Genomic DNA, 22,925 nt, shown 5'->3' with positions numbered 1-22,925 from the left:
GTTTTTTTAAATTTCTTTTCAGATTAAATAAATACCTAAAAAAATGTCTGGTAGAAAATATAAAAGCGGAGCTGAAAAACGAAAAATACAATTAAATAGAGAAAAAGAAAGAAGTAAATGTGCCAAAATTTCAAAATTTTTTGTACTGGAAAATAAAAATGAGAATCTAAACGATATAGGTGCAGTAATAAGCGAAAGAGAGAATAACTTAACCGAAGAGAAACAGTAAAACAACAAAATGTATATAACAATAACGAAGAATTACTAGAAGTAGAATCACAACCGAGAACCTCTAAAAACAATGTTGACGTTGACGGATATTCAGTACCAGACAAAAATATACAAGACCTAGACGACTATCAGTTCTCTGAAGTCTCTGTTGCTGTTTTTCAAGAAGATAGTGATAAAGATGCAGAAGAGGCTTTAGAAAATGCAGAGTTGCTTGCTAAATATGTTGACGTAGGTTTGTGACCTACACAGTTAAATGATAATTTTATTAATCACTGTCTCTCACATGAAATGACTTATTTCCAAAATAAAGATGTAAAAAAATATATATCTAGTTTCAATAAGGAATTACAAAGAACAAAACAGATCATTTTCAAATAAGTACTTTACGAAAAAAAATTAAAAAATGGTCAATTACTGGAATGATCTTGGTTGTGCTATTCTACCAGTATGGGAAGTGTTTTTTGTCTAGTCTGCCAACTTTTCTCTAAAGTCCCTTCTCAATACACAACCGGATTCTCTGACTGGAAACACATAGGACCTTGTTTAGAAAATCACGAAAATTCTCATGAACATAAGAAATCATTGTTAGTATGGTTAACACGTAAAGAAAATAAGTCTGTTATTGATAAGCAGTTGCACTAGCTATTTTCTTAGTTGCAGGAGCAACTAAGAAAAGATACGGAATATTACCACAATGTCCTAAAACGTGTTATTGCAGTGGTGAAATATTTAAGTGTAAGGGGCTTAGCATTCAGAGATCACGAGGAAATATTTGGCTCTCCGCACAATGGTAATTTTATGGGCGCTCTGGAATTACTAGCAGAGTTCGATCCATTCATGCGCGAACATATCCAACAACGAGAACTGCGACCAAAGCCTTTCACTTCGTACTTATCAAAAACAGTTTATGAACAAATAATAGAGATTATGGGAAAACAAGTAATAAAAAGAATTATAGCTGAAATAAATAGCGACGATGCAAAGTACTACTCAATTGTGATGTACTTGACACCAGATTTGTCCCACAATGACCAACTAGCTATTATAGTACGATATTGTTTTGAGGGAAAAGTGTATGAAAGATGTGCAATCTTTCATCAAAATTAGTAGTCACAGTGGCTTATCGTTATTCAATTCCTTACAAGAATTTCTAGAAAAAAAAATGGACTGCCACTGGATAATTGTAGAGGACAGTCTTTTGACAACGCTGCAAATATGTCCGGCCGATACAAAGGTGTGCAAGCACATCTCAAACAAAAAAATAAATCCGCCGATTATGTTCCGTGTGCTGCGCATTCCCTAAATCTAGTTGGTGGAGAAGCGGTTAAAGTTGCAACTCAAATTATGAACTTTTTTGGAGTAGTGCAACAAATATATATTTTCTTTTCTGCAACTACCCATAGGTGGGAGCTTCTAAATCGTGAAAGAAAACTAAAATTTTCGATAAAAAGTTTAAGCCAGACTAGCTGGTCTTGTCACTATGATGCTGTTAGAGCTTTAAAAAATAGTTACGGCGATATCATGAATATATTAGAAACGTTTAGTGACAATATGGATGAGAAACTTGATTTTCAAAGAGAGGCACAGAATTTATATAATAATTTGGCGAAACTTTAAACTGCAATTTTAATTGTTTTTTGTGAAGAAATTTTAGAGACATTCAATTTAGTTAACAAAAAAAGTGCAGACCCCAGGCTTAGACATATGTGAAGGTGAGAAATTAATTACGTCATTAGAAGCGTTCGTGAGCAACATACGAGAACAATCAGATCAGAAACTAAACGAATACGAGGAGACAGCCAAAAAATTAAGTACTAGTGTGCAAAAAGAATACAGTGATTTAAAAAAGAGACGTATTACTTCAAAATTTTCGGATAAATCTACAGAGAAAGTTTCGCTAAATGGAGCAGAAAAATTTAAACGGGATACGCTAAACGTTGCATTAGATAAGTTGATTATGGATTTATTCAGAAGAGGGGTCTATGGGGAATTTAGCAAAAGATTCAAATTTTTAATGGATTTGCAAGACATTAATATCGAAAATATTGACTTGGAAAGTGCACTTAATGTTGCTGATTATTATTCGGATGACATAGACGAACATTCAGTTAAAATCCTACTTACAGACTAGGCCAGACTCATACGACTCATGCGGTGATATATTCGAGCTAATTTATGAAAAGAAACTTGTCGATGTTTTTCCGAATTGCTATACAATCTTAAAAAATTTTTTGGCGTTGCCAATCACCAGCTGTGAGACGGAGCGATCCTTCTCCAGGATGTCCTATATAGAAAACAAATATAGGACAACAATGACGAATGAAAGATTAAATTATTTATCAATTCTTTCCATAAACTGTGATTTAACCAAAGAATTTCAATGTGATGATAAAATAAAAGAATTTGCAGCGAAAAAATGCAGAAGAGTTACTCCTTAAATGTCTTTAATGTATTAAAAATACTTACATTATATAACTTCTAGAATGTTTTATTTATTTTATTTTTAAGAATAAGTATTATTATTATTTTTTTCTTAGTCTTTATTCTTGATCTGAGAATTTGTTGTTTCGTTTTTTTTTTGTTACTAAAAGTAATATCTAATACATTTTATTTTTTACTTATGTTTGGTGTTTGTTATGTATACAAAACCTTTTTTCATTATAACTGTATATAAAAGTTTGTATATCCAAGTGCATCAAATAAAATAAAAAAAGTTCTTCAATGTCTGTTGCCTATAATTTTTCCTATTTAAAAAAGGGTAAAAAAACAGTTTTTCGACAAAATGGCGAATGAATCGCCACAACTAACCCAAATTTGGGTTCATTGGGTAGGCCCCCAAGATCATGGGAACTCAGATCTCTCTCTGTTCCCTAATTCACATCCTAAAGTTCTATGGTTTGTACTGTCAGACTAGTAACTATGGATCACAGAATTACGTACAGTAATTATATAATCTAAAATCCTCATCATTGGAGGCAAGCTTTTGCTGCTTATAACCATGGTAATCTACACTCAGTTGAATGTAGAAATACTAAGCTATAGGAATCTTATTTAATATTTTTCTGTATAATTTTAAAATGAATAGGTAAAAAGATAGAATTACATGTTTGTTTGATATATAAATCACCTGGCACAATCTGGGATATCACAAAGGACTCATCTTCGTTACTGTAGCACACAAAAGCATCAAACATTTTGTTTTTGTCCAGATCTTCCTCTTTCACAAATGTGAATCCATAGGCATATAACCATATTTTGATGTTTAGGAGATAGCGTTTATACAGAGTATAGACCACAGTTATAGCGATTAATGCAACTAGGGGGAAAAAAAAGAAATAAAAAGATTACTTTGATGAAGAAGAATCTTTCAGCAGTTATATATTTATGAATTCTAATTGTCACTTACCTGTGAGGAAGTTTGTGTGTGTGTGTGTGTGTGTGTGTGTGTGTGTGTGTGTGTGTGTGTGTGTGTGTGTGTGTGTGTGTGTGTGTGTGTGTGTGTGTGTGTGTGTGTGTGTGTGTGAGAGAGAGAGAGAGAGAGAGAGAGAATAGCTTTCAGCAGTTATCTTTCTTTGTGTACAGTAAGAGGCCACTTTATTAGGGACACTTATCTGAGACCGATGAGGTCCCTCTTTATCCCGTAGAACAGTATGGATGAGTCTTCCCATGGATTCAGTGAGGTGTAGAAAGGGTGTCACAGGATGATGGTTTATGTTGACTCGGTTGTTCCACAGTTTTTAAATTAAATGGTTGCGGTTCACCACTTCGAAGAGTTCGTTCCACCTCTTCCTACAACTATTCAGTTGTATTAAGATCTGGTGACTGGGTAGGTCACTGCAGTAGGCAAAAATCTTTCTTGTGTACAATTCTGGCTTTGTGACATGGCAAATTATCCTGTTGAAAGTTGTTGTTGTCGTCGTCGTTGCTGCTGTAGTAGGGTTTTGGGAACATCAGCAGCTAAGGTCATATTGCTCCGTATATACTGTCTGTTAATTGAATGTCTTCTGTTGTCGATCTTCTGCTTGCGGGACGAAAAACCCAAGTTTCCCCTAAAACTTCGTTTTTTTTTTGGGTTTGGCCCTCGCCTGAGACCGACTAACTCAGCTGCGTTGTGAAAAGGCCGCGATATTCTTCACGTCATCGACGGGACTCAAAATCAAGTCTTTTCCGCCCAGTGTGAAGAGAACGGCGATTCTTCCAACTGTGCTGCCCACGCACGAGTTCTCCTGTTGGAAAAACCTATTACACTGCCACCACTAGCCCGATTTATTGACTCAGCTTTATTGATTCAGGATTAATCCTCGTACTCATAGTTTTTGCTATGTATATATCCTCTCAACAGCTTGAAATAGCAGGAACTGGAATGGGTCATGCTGGCAACGTTTTCCAAAGTTAAGGGACACCAACACTGGACAGTGTTGATGTTCATGAGCCCACCGTAAACCCTACCTTTTGTTTTTTTTATGAGAGGAGTGGAACACGGTTCGGTCTTTGGCTGTTCTGTTATCCTGCACAAACATTTTTAGCCTCCGTTCGCCACTCGTCTAAGTGATATTTCTGCTTGCAGGATCGCTTTTGGCTGAACGTCACTTGGTTATTGGATCAATATCAGTATACTCGAAACACAGTCACATTCACGTACAAATTCATCAGGGTTGCAGTTTCTGTGATACTTATATCGGCGCGTGTGGCGTCAACTACCATGGCACGGTCGAGTTACTTAAATCATTTGTCTTGCTCCTTGTCGCACTGAATTAGTATTAGCATTAGTAGGTCCGCCTGGGTAGCACAGCGGATACAATCGCCGTCCTCCCAATATCGAATGGAAAAGGGCCGGTTTCTAATGTTAGGGGGACCCTTGTTGTACTGTGCCCCTCTGGGGAGGAAGGCCCAACACTGTGCTTATGGGTTTGGCCCCTGCTTAACTAAGGAGCTCCCAATACTTTTTCCCCCTCAGAGCAGTTATGACGTTTTTGGCCTCGTTGGTTAACCTATTCCGCCTAGTGATTAGTAGGACCGAATCTCGTATACTCTCGGGTTTTTAGGGATGAAAAACCTGCAGTTTGGAACCGAGCGTTGTGTATAAACATCAACAAAATCTATAAATCGGAACTATAGACCCCGTTGATGTCGCAATAACCCTTTTAAAATTACTGCTTATCATTACATATTACTATATCATACTACTTATCATTACATTACTTTCTGGTGACTAAGAATTTTGGCAGAAAGTGGAAAGAAACTTTCTAAAAAAACTCAACATTATTTATTAACAGGACAAATATACATACACTACATTGACACTACACACACATTATTATTAATATTATTACCATATATTTGATATAACATCCATTCCCTGACATTATTTAGCATAAGGATATTTAAGCATGTGACCAACAATATACACTAAGTTCAGAAATATTAGGGAACACTTAACTCTGGGGAAAGTATCCCCTTTTCAGTAAACAACATTATTACAACTTAAACTCTTGTAACCCTATATTCCTGGACCCATTTATTAGGTTATACGTATACCAAAATGAGAAACCCAATGTACATTAGCTTTCCAATATATATTAATTAGAGTATAAGACATTGAAAGTGTAATCCATTTTTTATGATATTAGCTTTATTGCAACTTTTATACATAAATCTCCCAAACTGAAATATGAACTGTGCAAACTTTAAGTATTAAGACAATTTAGCATTTAACATACTTAAACAGGAAATCCTTTTACACATTTAATCATGTTAACATTTAACAAGAAATAATGTACACACATTTAGATTAACTAGGGCGAAACCATTTTCTGCCTAATTTAATAACGACCTAGCATACAAGAACTTCCATTCTTATAATATATACGAGATCACTTACCAGCCTATGATCTGCTGCTTCATCAAAATCAGTCCTCAAACTTCCTTTTGTTCAGAAGGGCGGTGGCCGACTCGATTCTCTTGGACAGCTGAACCGTCATGGTGTTGTCCTGTCCTCTGGCTGACTATGGGACTCTCCTCACCTCGTTGACTGACTCCCACTGTCTCGCACTGAACAGCAACAACCATTAAACAAACCTTTTTATTTCCGAAATCCACCTATACTGTTCTATAAATGGATTGTCTGAATTGAACACCCAGTGGTCCACTTTATCCTTTTATGGAAATTGCAACGCTATAGCGCATATGTATGAAGTCACTACTTTCTTAGGCCGAAAACATCTCAAATGAGAGAGCTGGTGTCTTCTGCGCTGCTTCTCCCAATGCACAAAATAAATTCTACCCACGTATGTGCTTTTATTGACTTTTGCTAACTTGCGAGCAGAACTCGCAGTTCTCTGATTACGAGTGGTCTCTACAACTGTTGCTATAGCTCCGTTACAGTGGGATTTTGCAGTACCCAAGCTCCTACGCATACTTTATTTAAAAAAGGGCTTCGAAAAATCAAAACGGTGGGTTATCCCTGGATTAACCAGGGTGTATTAATTTGGATAAATATTATTAAATGAGAAGCACAAAATTCCACTGTGACACTAATCAATCTAGAGGAACTTTTATGGACTGTTTTTTTTCACTCCGTGGGGGGTGACCACTTATGCTGCTGCAGCCTGGTTTTGACGCACTAAATTGCTTACAGTTCAGTCCACGCTTGGTTCGATCCAACGCAGTTTCCGCCTAGTACTAGGTAGGGCATGGAGAACCGTCTCTACCTCTACGTTACAAGTTCTATCTGGTTCACTACCTTTAGACATATCTAATTTACCGTGGACTTTCTTACTTCATTCGTCAGGGCCTCTCTGCAGAATTTAATGGCATACAAATTGATTTGTCCTCCAATCCTAAACAAGAAAAACAACGAATTTTAAATATTCTTCGTGACCGTTGGCAACTTCCCTGCTCTGATTCCCAAAAAGGCATAATTACAAAATTATTTATTCCAGAAGTTACATTTGTTAATAAAAACACTCGTAAATGTTTTTTTCCCAGCATGTTTTTTAGCTTTCTTTTAACAGGACACGGTTCCTTAAATTTTAAACCTACCTATTTCCACCTTTCCAACTCCGAACTTTGTCTTTTCGGTTCTGTCGAGGATTCTACCCACGTTCTTTTCTGTTGCCCTATTTACAATGAATCCTGTGCACAGTTACTGTCTGTCACTGGTCCTGTAACTCCTGGTCAGGAATCTGTCTTCATTTCCTTTCCTACTTTCTTTCAGCACTTTCAGAATTTCTCACGCTCTGTCTTTCTTAAAAGATGACAGTTATTGCCTGAATTATAAACCTATTTTATATTATCGATCAATACATATACTTAACTTCAATTCATTCATAATTCCCAATACATCGATCAATACATAAATTTAACTTCAATTCATTCATAATTCCCAAATTCTTTCAGAACTTCAGAAGCTTCTCCTCTAAATTTGTTAAATTGTAAATTTTAAGAAACGTATTGAAACATTTTTATTCAGTGGCTGAAGGAGAACAAAATGGCAGTCAATGAAAACAAGTGTGAGCTGATGAGCTTTGCTAATGCACACAAGAAAAACAAACTTAATTTTTCTTATTGTATCAACAACAAGGCAATCAAAAAAGTTAGTACAGCCAAAAATTTAGGTGTCTTTATTAAAGAATCATTTTCCTTTGATGTCCATGTCTCTAACATTGTAAAGGCAGCTAGCAAAAAACTAGGTTTCCTGAAAAGAATTAACCGAGACTTCAATCAGTTGGCACTTTTCATCTTTCTTTACAAAATCTATGTTAGGCCAGCCCTAGAATTTGCCTCACAGGTCTGGTCCCCACATGTTGCGTACCAAAAATTAGAAATTGAAAATATTCAAAAGAGAGCAATCCAGTACGTTTGCTTTAAAAGTGGCCTTGAATACTATGAGAAATCCTACCAAGAGTGGTGTGTATTCTTTGGACTCGAAACGCTGGAAAAAAGAAGAGATAAAGCCGACTTACTCCTTCTTAACCAACTATTAAATGGTACCCTGAATTGCCCTCATCTCGTCTCACAAATAAATTTCAACGCTCCGACAAGAGCGCTAAGAAACCATCCACTGCTGAAACCATCCTATGCGAGAACAAATTATGGATACTACAGCTTCTACAACAGGACTGCAAGATCAATGAACAAAGCAAATATTGAGATATTTGATACCCCCGGACACTTCAAGAGGCAACTGAAATTGCTAACCTCATCCGGTACCTGACTTAAAATAGACTCTTCTTTTAAGTTCTAAGACTCTGATTGTGTGTGAAGAAATACCAGTGCTCTGCCTGTTCACTTAAATAGGACGGATGAGTCCTTTTATTTATTTAGTTTTATTTTATCTGTACATATACTTTTTTCTTTACTTTGGGAAATGTATACTCCAAGCTTTTTGAAGCTATATAATAATTCTTTGTAGCTGCACCCTCAGGCACGTTGTTTGCTGTTTTGTAGCTGTTAATAATAATAATAATAATAATAATAATAATAATAATAATAATTTTATTTTTGCTATTCTGGTAGCACAAATTTTATAAGCTGTCACATTCATCTCAACAGAGGCGTCTCCGTAGCCAGGTGGGCAGGAGCAGCAGTGCGTAGCATACGCTTCTGGATTAGACCGGGGTTCGACCTCATCACCACCAAATAGGGAGGATGCGGAAAGGTCATGGAGTGACCACCGCATATCCCGGAGCAATATGGCATTAGTTGCTAATGCTCTTAAAAACCAAATAACACAACATCATCATCTCAACTGTTTGCGCAATTTTTTTACCTGTGTTCGAGCCCGTGACCACCGGATGCGGAAAGGTCAGGGAATGACCACCGCATATCCCCGGAGCAATATGGTCTTAGCCAATGCTCCTTAAAACCAAACAACAACCTGTGCTAAAATATAACGTTTCGTAAATACGTTCATATTGTGTAAATAGTGATTAAGTTTATGTTTAAGTATCAGCTTGTTTCCTTATATTTTGTGGTAAAGTATAACAATATAATTTATGTCATTATCTTGAAAAATTTATTGTGCTGAATATCTGTTTACGTTTGAATTGATTGGACATTAATTGCTGGACTAGGACATTCATCAAGTGGTGGGAGGTGGGTTTTGTATAATTCCCACCAACTGGTGGAAATTATACAATAAGGGGTGGGTGGTAAGGTTACCTCCCACCCCTTTTTGTATAATTATTTATTTAATTCTCTACATCATTGTATATTTTGTATCTTTATAATTTTGCATATTCTGCACTTGTATAACTATGCAAATTTTCTGTATAATTTCTTGTCTCAAACAGTTTGTATAACTATTTGTTTAAAAATGTATAACTTTCCGTATAATTTCTTCTCTTGCAAACAGTAGTTAACTATTTCAGGTTATCTCTCTCTAATTGGTTCCCCAATTGTTAAAGAAAGTCTAACTCTAAACAAAATTTCCTTTAATTTGAATTCCTAACGTAACCTGAAATGGTTTCCTTCATATTTATTGTGTTATTATACCTACAGGCATCTCCTTTAGCAACACAGCGGAGTTGAACTGATGTTCCGGGTGCCGCCATTCATCAGACACATACACTATACTACACTCAAAGGACAGAATTCTTGGGATTTCTGGGCAACGCAACGCTATCGTCTCTCTCGCTAGTGAACGAACCCACCGCTTGGCAGGTATGTAGGTACACTGCATCACTGAATTCATGAAGACGGTAATTCGATGTCAGTATGGATAAACTTCGTGAGTTAACCGACTTTGAAAGAGGGATGATAGCGGGTGCCCGACGCACGGGTCACTCTGTCGCAGAGTGGTACAGAAATTGCACTATCCTGTTAGACAGTAACAAGAGTGTATCGGGAATACGCCATTTCCCGAATAACACCTCATCGTGGCCAGCGCTGTGGGCAGAGAAAGGTGGTTGATGAACGTGTCTGTCTCGCATTGTTTCAGCCATCCGGAAAGCGACAGTGGTACAAATCACCGCCGACTTCAACGAGGGAGGTGCCAGAAACGTCTCCACCAAGACCATTAGGCGATCATTAATTCCATTGCTAATACCACGACATCAGAGTTCCATTGCTAATACCACGACATCAGGGTTCCATTGCTAATACCACGACATAGGACTCTATGCCTCAACTGGGCGAAAGAACATCGGCACTGGATCTTGGATGATTAGAGACGGATCTCCTGGTCCGATCAGTCCCATTTCCTGTTATTTCGAGCGGATGGCGGAAACCGCACGAAGCTATGCACCCGTCATATTAACAAGGAACTGTTCAGGCAGGTGGACAGTCGGTAATGATCTGGGGCGTGTTCAGCTGGCACACGTTGGGACCTTTGGTACGTCTAGACCCATCTCTGAACGGTGCAGGTTACGTGTCCATCCTTGCAGACCATTTGCATCCCTTCATGGTCATCGTGCACCCGCAGGACAGTGGACTCTTACAGCAGGACAATGCGCCTTCCCACAGAGCAATGGTGACTAGAACATGGTCGAAGGGCATTCCGCATAATTTACCACCATGGAATTGCTTCCCAGTTCACCGGACACGAACCCTGTGGAGCATCTTTGGGATGCTGTGGAAAGGTCCGTTCGAGCTTTGGATCCTCCACCTAGGAATGCGACAAAATTATGTACAGCGGCGAAGCAAGTGTGGAACGCTTTCGTGTACTAGTGGACTCAATGCCTAGCCGTGTGACTGCCCTTATCCGGGCAAAAGGTGGGTCTACCCGTTACTAGGTAGGTATCCCATTAATTTGTCCACTCAATGTATAATATCAAAGTTATTTTTTCGCCCAATTTCTTTATCACTGCGTTCATAATAGCTAATCATTTTAGTCTTGTTTTGGTTTGGTTTATTGTAAGGTTTTCGGCGACTCAGGCCATATTGCCCTGCATATATTATATCTGTAAATTGCCTGTGTTCTTTTTCGATTTGGCTGTTTGCTGTATGTTTTAGTGTTCCCTGATAATTTATATTCGTGCCTTGCATTTTTCTTTTCTGCCATTAGCCTCATTAGTTAATATGATATCCATTTAAGTCTAAACCTCGAACAATATATCTTACTTGGTATAAAAGGCTTAGTAGTTTCTACGATTACTTCACTTTATGTTTTCCCTATAGAATTTGCAGTTCTATTCACTTGCTTCATGATGTATGACGAACATTTAATGCTGATGCTGATGCTGAAAAAGCGCCCCATTTCACGAAGAAGGGAAGGCGTACCAAATAAAGTGGACACTCAGTGTAGATAACAGTATGTGTATATTACGTTCTTCAGGAAGTTACATTTAATCTTCCCGATCTGTTACATGGTCAGATGTTATTGATGCATGGCATAACCGTCAGTTAACTTCTATCATTAAACTGAAAATACAGTCTAATGACATGTATTAGAACAACAAAAGAAACAGAGACTGTGGTTTGCTCGTGATAAAGCACTTCACTCTCTAGGATAAGCCTTTTCCGTACTTTTTCATATTATTACAGTTATATGCCCTGTCGTAATTCTTTTCCCCACAAAATTTTGTGAATGGCAACCTTGAACATTCAGGGAGACACTTTATTTTATTAACAATGGCCACATGGTCCAAGGAAGCTTATGGCTTATACTGCACCAGCCAAAAATAAATAAATAAATAAATAAATAAATAAAATAAAAATAAATAAATAAATAAATAAAATAAAAATAAATAAATAAAAATAATAATAAAAACAAAATAATAATAATAAGAAGAAAAATTTTTAAAAAAGAAATAATTAATAAGAGAAAACAAAATAGACAAACTATGCGTTTCCCCTCCTCCCAGGGGAAGGAGGTTGACCTTTCAATTTCCCCAAAAAGGTGAGCGGCTACCACCCATGTAGGTAACTTATTCCAGTAATTTATAACTCGCTGGCTAAAATAAAACTTCTTGCAATCCAGTCTAAACATCTTTCCCCGTAACTTGAAATTATGGCCCCTAGTTCTAGAATAATTTATAACAATGAAAATTTCATCGAAATTTTCACGGTTATTCCTCATTCATTTTACTTATGCCTCTCATAGCCTTAAACAACTCAATCAATTCTCCTCTAATGTGCAAGTCTAGTTTCCAAGCCCTGGAACCCACATATTCGAAGTCTTTCTTCATATGGACGCCCTTTTGCCGATCTCACCAGGCGAGTTACCCGTCTTTGAACCCTTTCAAGAAGCACAATTTCTTTAGGTGCGGTCTCCATACTCGAACACAGTATTCCAAGTGAGTTCTAACAATAGTCTCGTACACTGAGTGATCACTGAATTATGACCACCCCTATGAAAACTGAACGCGACCCGTTGACCACGTGAGGTACGAGAGTGCGCAGTTAGTGGACCTACGTAGCATAGATAAGGTGTCAGTGGTTAGTAGGTAGTAAAATGCCGAGAGTGATGGGTAAAAGGAAGGATTTATCGAACTTTGATAAAGGACAAATTATGGGTGCTCGACGAGCTGGTGCCTCATTTCCCAAACGGCTGAACTGGTGGGGTGTTCGAGAGCCGCCATAGTTAAAGTGTACCAGGACTGGCTTCGAAATGGTCAAACAACGACCGGCAAAATTGCAAAGGTCAGCGAAAGGTTGATGTTAGAGTGAGCGCCGGGCCCGACGACTCGTACAGGCGAACAGGCGCAGCACTGTTGAAGAGTTGACTACCCGATACAACGTGGAGGGCGCCTCCGTAGCCAGGTGGGAAGGAGCAGCAGTGCGTAACGCACGCTCTTGATTAGACCGGGGTTCGATCCCGTCACCACCAAATACGGGGATGCGGAAAGATCAGGGAATGATCACCGCATATTCCCGGAGCAATATGGCCTTAGTTGCTAATGCTCCTAAAAACCAAATAACAAACAAACAACAAACAACGTGGAGCAACCCGGAACAATATCTGCCTTGACCATTCGTCGCACGCTCGCACGTATGGGCTATACCAGAAGACGACCCCTACGGCATCCTCTCCTAACCAAGGTTCATCGGCGTAAAAGACTCGCCTGGTGCAAAGAGCATGCAAGTTGGATGTTAGAAGACTGTAAGAAGTTATGCTGGTCGGATGAGTCACATTATTTACTCCATACCGCGGATGGCCGTGTACGGATTTGCCGTCAACAACATGAGGCTCTTCATCCGTCATGCATGGTATCAAAAGTGCAAGCCGGTGGAAACAGTTGTATAGTGTGGGGCATGTTTCACTGGCAAGAACTTGGACCTCCTGGTGCATGTGGAACAACGTATCAGTGGTCTCGGCTGTTGTCAACTGCTTGCTGATTGTATATACCTCGCTATATTACACTTTTTCCCGAATGGCGATTGTGTCTTGCAAGATGACAGTGCGCCGAGCCATCGGGCACTTGTTGGGCAGGAATGATTCGAGGAACACAATTCTGACTTCTAGCATATCGATCAGGTGGGAAGGAGCAGCAGTGCATAGCACACGCTTCTTGATTAGACCGGGGTTCGAGCCCGTTACCACCAAATACGTAGGATGCGGAAAGGTCAGGAATGACCACCGCATATTCCCAGAGCAATATGGCCTTAGTTGCTAATGCTCCTAAAAACCAAACAACGAACGAGCATATCGATTGGCCTCCGAACTCCCCCGATGTCAATCCCATAGAGCACTTGGGGACACTATGGAAAGGCATATCAGGCGTCTGGATACACCAATCACCTCCATACCTGCATTGCTAACCGCATTACACACATTGTTGAATCAATGCCATGTCGGATAGCTACTGTGCTGAGGGCAAAAGGAGGACCTACGAAGTACAGGCAGGCCTCGCATACCACGAGTTCGATTAACGCAATTTTCAGTTAACGCTATTTGAAAAATTATACCACTTTGCACTTTACACGATGGAAATTTCCAGTTAACGCGATCTTTTTTTTTTTTTTTTTTAATGCGATAGTTGAAAAAGATTTGAATCTCGCGTTAAGCTTACCGCGAGTCGTACGGTCAATAAACAAACGTTTGTCTGCTGCCCGCCTCAGTGCGTTCCATCAACCATCGGAAGAAGACGTGTTACTTGTTTGTCTCCTGCTAATAAAGTCAATGCACACTTGCATAAAATTCAAATTTGTAAATGAGCCAGATGAAAATGTTACCGCGAAGGAGATAACGGTAAGAGATTTAGATGAAATCTTTCGTATCGCAGAGAACCTCAAACAAAAGGTTTGAGGTTTTCTGCGATATTTATTTCGCCAGGGCCCAGAGAAGATTGTTGTCGGCTGTCGGAAATTGATTGATGAAAAGAGAAAGGCAACACTTCAAATATTTCCGCAACAGGCATTTCTTCATTGTGTATTTTATGTCAGAGGTTCCCAAACTTTCTCGGTTCACGGCGCCGTTAGTGTCTCAGTAATTTTTTCAAGGCGCACCCAGACCAAAAGAAATACCTAACAGTTTCGTTTAGTAGTTAGGTCCAAACAACTTAAAAAGAAATGCTGAAACTGTGAACTATCTCGAGCTAGTAGTTCGCTCGGTGTCCGACAGGTGTCGAGTATCGCTGTGTTTCCCTCGAAAATTTAAAATATTCCGCGGCGCGCAGTTTGGGAACCGCTGTTTTATGCAATAAACGTTTAATTCCATAATTATTTTCATTATCTTTTACATTGTATACAGTTAAAAAGTTATTTAAAAGGTATTTTTAGAATTCTTTATGGACATTCCAGAAGGTCAAGGACCAATTATAATTTTTCCTATTGATTATTATATTCGATTAACGCGTATCCGTTTTGCGCGATGCTCTCGCGGGACGCGTTAATCGAGGCCAGCCTGTATTAGGTTGGTGGTCATAATTCAGTGATCACTCAGTGTATAATGGGATTATGACGTCCTTATTTCTACTAGTAATTGTTCGATAAATCATCGATAGGACACCGTATAGGCCTTTCTTGCTACCTGACTACAATGCTCGGAGAACTTCATGTCTGACTGCATCGTAACACCCAAATCCCTTTCCTCCACTACTGGCTTTAGTTCAACTCCACCTATAAGTTATTTTGGGGTTACTGTTCCCCAGACGTAATACCTTACACTCTGCTGGATTAAAGCATAACTGCCTTTTTTTGTCCATCCCTGAACTTTATTTTATTTATACTAATAGAATCTAGGTCACTCTGGAGAAGCTCTGCTTGGCGGTGATCATTAACTACCTCTACCAATCTTTATATCATCTGCAAATTTAGACATCATACCTTCTATCACTTCATCGATGCCATTTATGAAAACCAAAAACAACAGTGGTCCTAATACTGATCCTTGGGGAACTCCACTTCTTACATCAACCCAATCTGAGGAATAACCATTTATCTTAACCCTCTGCCTCCTGCCCTGAACAATCTAGCTATCCACTAAGGATTTTCCCTGTGATTCCGACCTGTTCCAGCTTATAATGTAACTGCTCATGTGGGACTGAGTCAAATGCTTTGCTGAAATCCAAATAATGTCGAAATTATTCCCAAAATCCAGTTGATGAGTGACACAATAGCTCACTATTGGTCAGCTATTGTGTGGAAAAGCCTTGTTGTTGTTGTTATTTGGTTTTTTAGGAGCATTAGCAACTAAGGCCATATTGCTCCGGGGATATGCGGTGGTCATTCCCTGACCTTTCCGCATCCTCCGTATTTGGTGGTCACGGGCTCGAATCCCGGTCTAATCAAGAAGCGTGTGCTACGCACTGCTGCTCCTGCCCATCTGGCTACGGAGGCGCCTGGAAAAGCCTTGGTTCGAATCCCGTCTCGATGGGAGGTACTTTTATTGGCTTTTTTTTCGCAACCTTGCCTAGCTAGTCGATCTTTTTGCTAGGTTCGAATGATTTTATCTTCGGGGAACTCAGGTTTTTCGTCCAGAAAACAGGAAAATGGCCACTGGTTAGTTGCACTGCGAACTAACCTTCATGTCTCATTGCATAATAACACCTGTCTCTCTTCATTCACATCCTCCTATAGTATACAGGGTGTTTCAAAAGTGATGGTCAATAATTTAAAGGTGAACTGTACAGGCTACAATATGCAAAAAAACCGAATAAACATGGTCCTCAAGTGACTCCTTTTCGAGATATTGCACATTTCTAGTTGGTATCTACCACAAGGTGGATACTAACTGGCCTCCGTAGCCGAGTGGTCAGGAGCGCGAGTGCAGTAGCATACGCTCTTTGAGTAGACCGGGGTTCACGCCCCTGACTGCTGAATACGGTCGATCTGCCAACCCGCACTGGACCAGCGTGGCAGATTATGGTCCATTTCCCTCAGCATGAATTGTTGAGGAGGCTTCCATCCTGCAGTGGGTTGATAATGGCTGCATTTTACCTTTTTTTTTTTTACTGACAAGGTGAACTGTACAGACTTGGGATCCACCACTGACTTGTTTTTTAGGTTAGGTTATGCTCATTCTCTCTCTTTCCCCCCCCTCTCAATGCTCAGACGCAGCCTGCATACTAGTACTTGTCAAAGGATAGTCAACATGGAAAGAGGTTACAGCAACGAAGAGTATGCGGACATGCACTTCATGTATAGTAAAGCTAACGGCAGTACACTCGAGGCTTGTACCAAGAAGCATTTCCCCGCCGAAGCCCAACAGGCGCACATTCATCAGGGTACATCAACGCTTAATAGAACATGGGCGCTTCGCACATGGAGTACGAGCAGGTAGGCCCAGAAGCATAACACCTGATGTTGAGGAAAGGGTGTTAGAAAGAATATACATTATTATTATTATGTCTAAGGTGGCACCCAGACTTGCTATCTCCACCTGATAAACTGAATTTTTTCAGAACCTCTACGAAACAGGCCTGCATGGCAGGCCTCTTCACCACCAGGGAGCAGCTGGCACTTGGACAGCTTCTCCCTAATGGCCGCCCCTTTTCAGGTAGTACTGAGCCTGGTCTACTATTTTAACAGTGCCCCATGCACCAAAATTCCGCACTAATGAGTAAGCATTAAATTATTCCAGTGTCTTCTCCGTTGAAAAACAGTTACACAAAACTCTTGCAGTGTAACTGTTTTTCATCTTGAAATTTAGCCTGATTAGCAATAAGATAATTTCCACAGCCTCTAACTAAATTATCAATCTGCACATTTAGCCTTTCTCTATGTTCAACATACAAACTACAGTAATATAATAAATGACTCCAACTGTCAGGCTGACCGCAAGTACATAAAGGAGAGCTGACCAGACTAATATTCAAATTCAATGACCCATGGCCAGTTAAAATAAACGACGTTACCATAGAAGGAAAAACCATTTGTTGTTACTATCATAAGTAAATGTAACCGTTGGAACGAACAATCTAGTCACCTCCCCAGTTAAACTAAGATCACATCTCTGTTGCCACATACCAATCAAATGTGTTAGAACATTTTTCTTAGCTTTAGATATCTCTAAAGTGATATCATATGTAATATTCATGAAAGAAACAACTATGCCTTGTTTATGTAATTACAAAAGGCCCGATACACAATATACAAGTCTAGAGGCAAGTCCGGCCAAAACCTGCACAGCATTCGTTGAGACTGTTCTGCACAAACTAGAAATAACAAAGCATTGAGCGCAGAATCGATAACAATTTCTGTTTAAATTTAACGTTGGTAACTCTGAAGTACCATGCTGATCCTCCGTACAAAACTATGGGTAAGAAGATTGCCTTGTAGTATAAATTTAAAACCCTCCTTTTCAACCCCCAATCTTTGATTAGACCGGGGTTCGAGCCCGTCACCACCAAATACGGAGGATGCGGAAAGGTCAGGGAATGACCACCGCATATTCCCGGAGCAATATGGCCTTAGTTGCTAATGCTCCTAAAAACCAAAACAACAACAACAACAACAACCCCCAATCTGACCCAGTTAATTGAATTATTGCTGAACTAAATTTTTAACTTTTTCGTGTAAGTAATTTAAACTTGGATAAAACGATAATTTATCAATTCTTATACTGGATATTTCACCTCAGATACTAGGGGAATCTGCCTCTCCTTAATTAAAGCTTTTGGCGGTCGCGCATAATTTAGTTTCCCCCTAAGCAGCATCATAACAGTTTCAGTTGTAGATATCAATAGCTTATGCAGATCAGCCCATAACACTAGACTTTCTAACACCTGGGCCACTCTTAATTCAAGCACAGACCTGGATTTACCAGTAACACATAAAACCAAATCATCTGCATAAGCAATCTTATGCAGATTTTCAGCTGATTGTTCTAGCCATAAATTAAGAACTAAGTTCCAAAAACAAAAAAGTGGGTCCAATACAGACCCTTGAGGACACCCTCTCGAAAGATTCCTATTAAACTGTAGATGATCAGCCATTTTCAATCCACTGCAGGATGAAGGCCTCTCCAGCAACTTTCCAGTTCCTTCTGTTTTGTGAAATGGCCATCCATTTACTACCCGCAAACTCAAATTTCATCTATCCACCTCCGCCGTTGTCTTCCAGGTTTTCTTCTAGCTCCTCTTGGGTACCATTCTGTTATTTTCTTAGTCCATCTGTAATCATGTCTTCGAGCTATGTGTCCTGCCCAAGACCATTTTAATTCTTTAGTTTTAATAAGAATGTCCTTTACTTGAGTTTGCTACCTAATCCATGTATTTCTCCTTATCTAACAGTCTGATTCCCAATATAATTCGTTCCATTCTTCGCCGTGTAGTTCTCAGTTTCTCTTCCATTCTTTTGGTGAGTGCCCAAGTTACACTTCCATAAGTCATGTTGGGGAGTATACATTGGTTCATTATTTTACGTTTGAAACAAACTGGGATATTGCTCCTCAATATATGACTATATTTCCTGAATGCTATCCATCCAAAATTTATTCTTGTCTTGACTTCCAGCCATTTATCATTATTACAGCTAATGACTTGTTCCAGATAAGTATATGACTCCACCTTTTCAATTACTGCTCTTTCAGTCATTATGTTCCTTTCTGTGGCATACTTGTTCATCATTACTTTTGTTTTAGCCACATTCATCTTTAGTCCAAAATCCCTACTAACTGTGCATAACTGATTAAGATTTTCCTCTAATTCTTTGGAATCGTGGCTTATGACCACAATGTCATCTGCAAATCGTAAATGGTTTAGGTATTCTCCATTCACATTGACTCCTTTCTGCGACCAGCCTAATCTTCTGAAAGCTTCCTCAAGGGCAGCAGTAAACAACTTCCGAGATATTGTCTCCTTGTCGAACTCTTTTCTCCATTTTAAATTTGCTACTGTCTTTGTCTGGTCTAGTAAAGGAGGTAGCGTTCTTATATATTTTCTTCAAATTCAAACTGTAGATGCTTAGCTTTAAGTATAATTTTCCTACCTTACAAATAACTCTGTTTCGTTCTATACAATAAGTCTGGACATTGCATACCCCTCAATGTAGACAGAATACTCTCATGCCACACCATGTCGAAAGCTCCAGTAAAATCTGTACAGATGGCTAACACATACTTATCCTCTGCTTGGTTGGTGAAATTCATGAGATCATTAATGGCATCCTCCGTAGAATGCCCTCTCTTCAAACCATACTGGTAAGGCAGGGTCAGACCATTTTTATCCATGACTTCGTTCAGTCTTAAAAATAACAATTTTTCAAAAATTTTGCCAAGATTGGCCAATAACGAAATTGGTCTATACCCTGTTGGGTCATTCGATTTTTTACCCGGCTTAACTAACAGCTTAATCAAACCAACTTTCCATATCCCAGGAAAGGTACCTTGAAATAAGCATTTATTATATAAGTTTAACAATATGTTAGGATAAAGTTCAATCACTTTAACAACAGCGATATTTTTCACTAAATCGATCCCCGGAGCTTTGGAAATGTTAATTTGCCTAGAAACGGCTCTAAAGTAAATTCCTCTAAAGTAAATAAGCCAATATCGACTGACCCAAGGCATGTTACATTAGAGTCCCTGATACCTTCTTGCTCTGTTGTCTCCTCCCTTCTCCTTCCTCATGAGGAAACAGCTCAGATGTTATTGCCTGCACTGTTGTAATCCAATCAGTTGTTTCCACAGCATTAACGATTACTGTATTCTCTCCAGGTCTTACTTTATTCATACTTTGTTTATAAATTAATCCCCAAGGATCTGTATTGCCCACACTAGTAACTAGACTTCTCCAAGCCTTTAATTTACTCTCATAAATAACCCTGTATTAAATTTTATTTTTATTCCTATAATATGCATGGTAAAATTGAGCCTCATTCAGCCTCCACTGCCTATACCTCTGATATGCCTTCCTACATAAAAATACTTCTTTCCTTAACCTGGATAATTCAGCATTCCACCAATTAACAACTCGCCTCTTAACTCGTTGTCTTCTTGAGGCACAAGTGAGGGCTCTAAGCAATGAAGACTGAACGAAAGCAGCATACTCAAGCATTTAAGAAATTCAAATCCATATTGTCTCCTGAAAAATCTAAAGCCACTGACCGTGCAAAACTAGACCAGTTAATCTCGTTATAAGTAAATCTAGTTAATTCAAAATTATCAAAATCTAAAGTAGTATTTAAATCAGCCAAATTAATATGAAAAACCAAAGATCTATGATAACTATTCGTATAGTCTGTTTTCACAAGCCAATGATAAATTCGTCTGGATAACCCCTGAGTAACTAACGTCAAGTCAGTGTTTGACCTGCCATGAACATTTTTAAAAGTATAAGGCTATCCTGATATATTAACTACACACAAATTATTCATCAAAATAAAGTCCTCCATTAAGCGACCTCTCTGATCAGTCATGCCACTAAACCATAAGTTAGACTTTGACTTAATGAAATAATTAAATTACTACAACCAATTTCACTGAAAACTGTTTCCAAATAATGGATAGAGTTAACAATTTCCTGACTTGGAGGACAATAAAGAGATATAAAATTAAAAGACAACCTAGGAGTACTAATGTTCACACATGTTGAGTTCTGACTACATAGCCTGGAGAGAACAGTTATCTGCAATAACTTATTAAAGACCACAATTGCTGTTTTAGGTTTCACATCAACTACACTTATAACTCTACCATCAGCAGGAAAACCAACAATTTTATGCCTATGTGCAAAAGAACCAATATATGGCTCCTGCATACACAAAATGTCAACACTTTCTTGCACAGCCACCATTCTAATTTCATCAGTAACCGCTCGATATCTTTGAGCATTCAGTTGAACCAACTTAAGCAGACTACCTTCATCTTTATGTTGAAATCTACCATTCACATTAAAAGTACTACAGTTATCTATCATAAGTACGCGTACTTGCAAACTCTAGAACCTTTTCATACTCAGGACAACTACTACTCCTTAATAAATGATCATAAGCTCTACCTCTGCGTTTGCAGTTCACACAGCACGGATCTTTATTTTTATTTGGGCAATCAACAGAAAGATGGCCACCCTGAGTACAATGATCACACGACACGGTCTTTTGTGTGTGTGTGTGTGTGTGTGTGTGTGTGTGTGTGTGTGTGTGTGTGTGTGTGTGTGTGTGTGTGTGTGTGTGTGTGCAGTGTTGTACAGAGTGGCCATACCCCAAACATTTAAAAACATTTCAAACATTTAGTCACAACTGTAAACGCCTGAATTTGTGACGTATATCCAAAATACAACCTGTCATTACCCATCAAAGTTTCCAACATGTGAGGAGCTACCCCAATTACCCAATTATTAAACCTTGCCTTGGAACTGTTACTAAATGACGTAGGTAAAGTAAACATTGGCAGTGAGCTAGATGATTTTGTAATAACTGAGAGGAAAGTGGAGGAGAGATTGTTGAGGATAAACATAAAAAAGGCACCTGGGGTGGATGGGATCTATCCGGTTATATTAAAGGAGGCAGCAAAGGAAGTAAGCAAACCCCTAGCCATAATTATGAGAGCTTCGTTGGACTCAGGGGAGGTACCCATAGACTGGAGATGTGCAAATGTAACCCCAATTCACAAAGGAGGATCAAAGGCTGACACAAGTAATTATAGACCTGTTAGTTTAACTTCTGTTCCAGGAAAATTAATGGAGGCACTGGTTAAAGAAGCACTGCAGGATCATCTAGGCAAGAATTCAGTTATAGCTCAGACGCAGCATGGTTTTGTTAAAGGAAAGTCTTGCCTGACCAATTTGATTGGATACTATGATGTGGTCACAAAGGAACTGGATGCAGGGAATAACTTTTATATCATATATTTGGATCTTAGAAAGGCTTTTGATACTGTTTCACATGGAAGACTGCTGCACAAATTGGAGCAGTGTGGCATTGGAGGCAAATTGCTGCTATGGATAAGGGGATGGTTGAGTGGCAGAAGACAGAGAGTGGTAATCAATGGACACTGCTCAACGTGGACTAATGTTATTATTGGAGTTCCTCAGGGTTCAGTGTTGGGTCCGTTGTTGTTTTCGGTGTTTATGAATGATATTGATGACGGTATATCAAGTTTAATGTCCAAGTTTGCAGATGATACAAAGGTTGGCAGGGTTGTTAAGGACACTACTGACGCTATGCTGCTGCAACAGGATCTGGAAAGGTTGAACAGATGGGCTGAGAGATGGCAAATGAAGTTTAACATTGACAAATGTAAAGTACTACATAAGGGAAACAGTAACCCCAGAGCAACGTATCAACTCTGCGGTACTACACTGACAGTGGTGGAGAATGAAAAGGACCTGGGGGTAATTGTGCAGGCAGATATGAAGTTCTCTGAGCAGTGC

At 39.0% G+C, this 22,925-nt stretch overlaps 1 protein-coding gene across 1 annotated transcript in view; it reads right to left on the bottom strand.

Moving 5' to 3' along the window:
• LOC150077460 (uncharacterized) overlaps window positions 1-22,925 on the bottom strand; it is a 92,470-nt gene that overhangs the window by 23,582 nt on the left and 45,963 nt on the right. The window contains exon 5 of the mRNA XM_090385910.1: window positions 3,359-3,547. Within this exon, the coding sequence (XP_090242036.1) occupies window positions 3,359-3,547 (189 nt within the window). The remainder of the gene's footprint in view (window positions 1-3,358; window positions 3,548-22,925) is intronic.

Source organism: Mastigoproctus giganteus, chromosome 12 (genome assembly GCF_048544385.1).
Source record: "Mastigoproctus giganteus isolate SK-2022 chromosome 12, ASM4854438v1, whole genome shotgun sequence".
NCBI lineage: Eukaryota > Metazoa > Arthropoda > Arachnida > Uropygi > Thelyphonidae > Mastigoproctus > Mastigoproctus giganteus.
The sequence above is the reverse complement of the archived record's forward strand: the minus strand, read 5'-3'. Positions and strand labels throughout refer to the sequence as shown.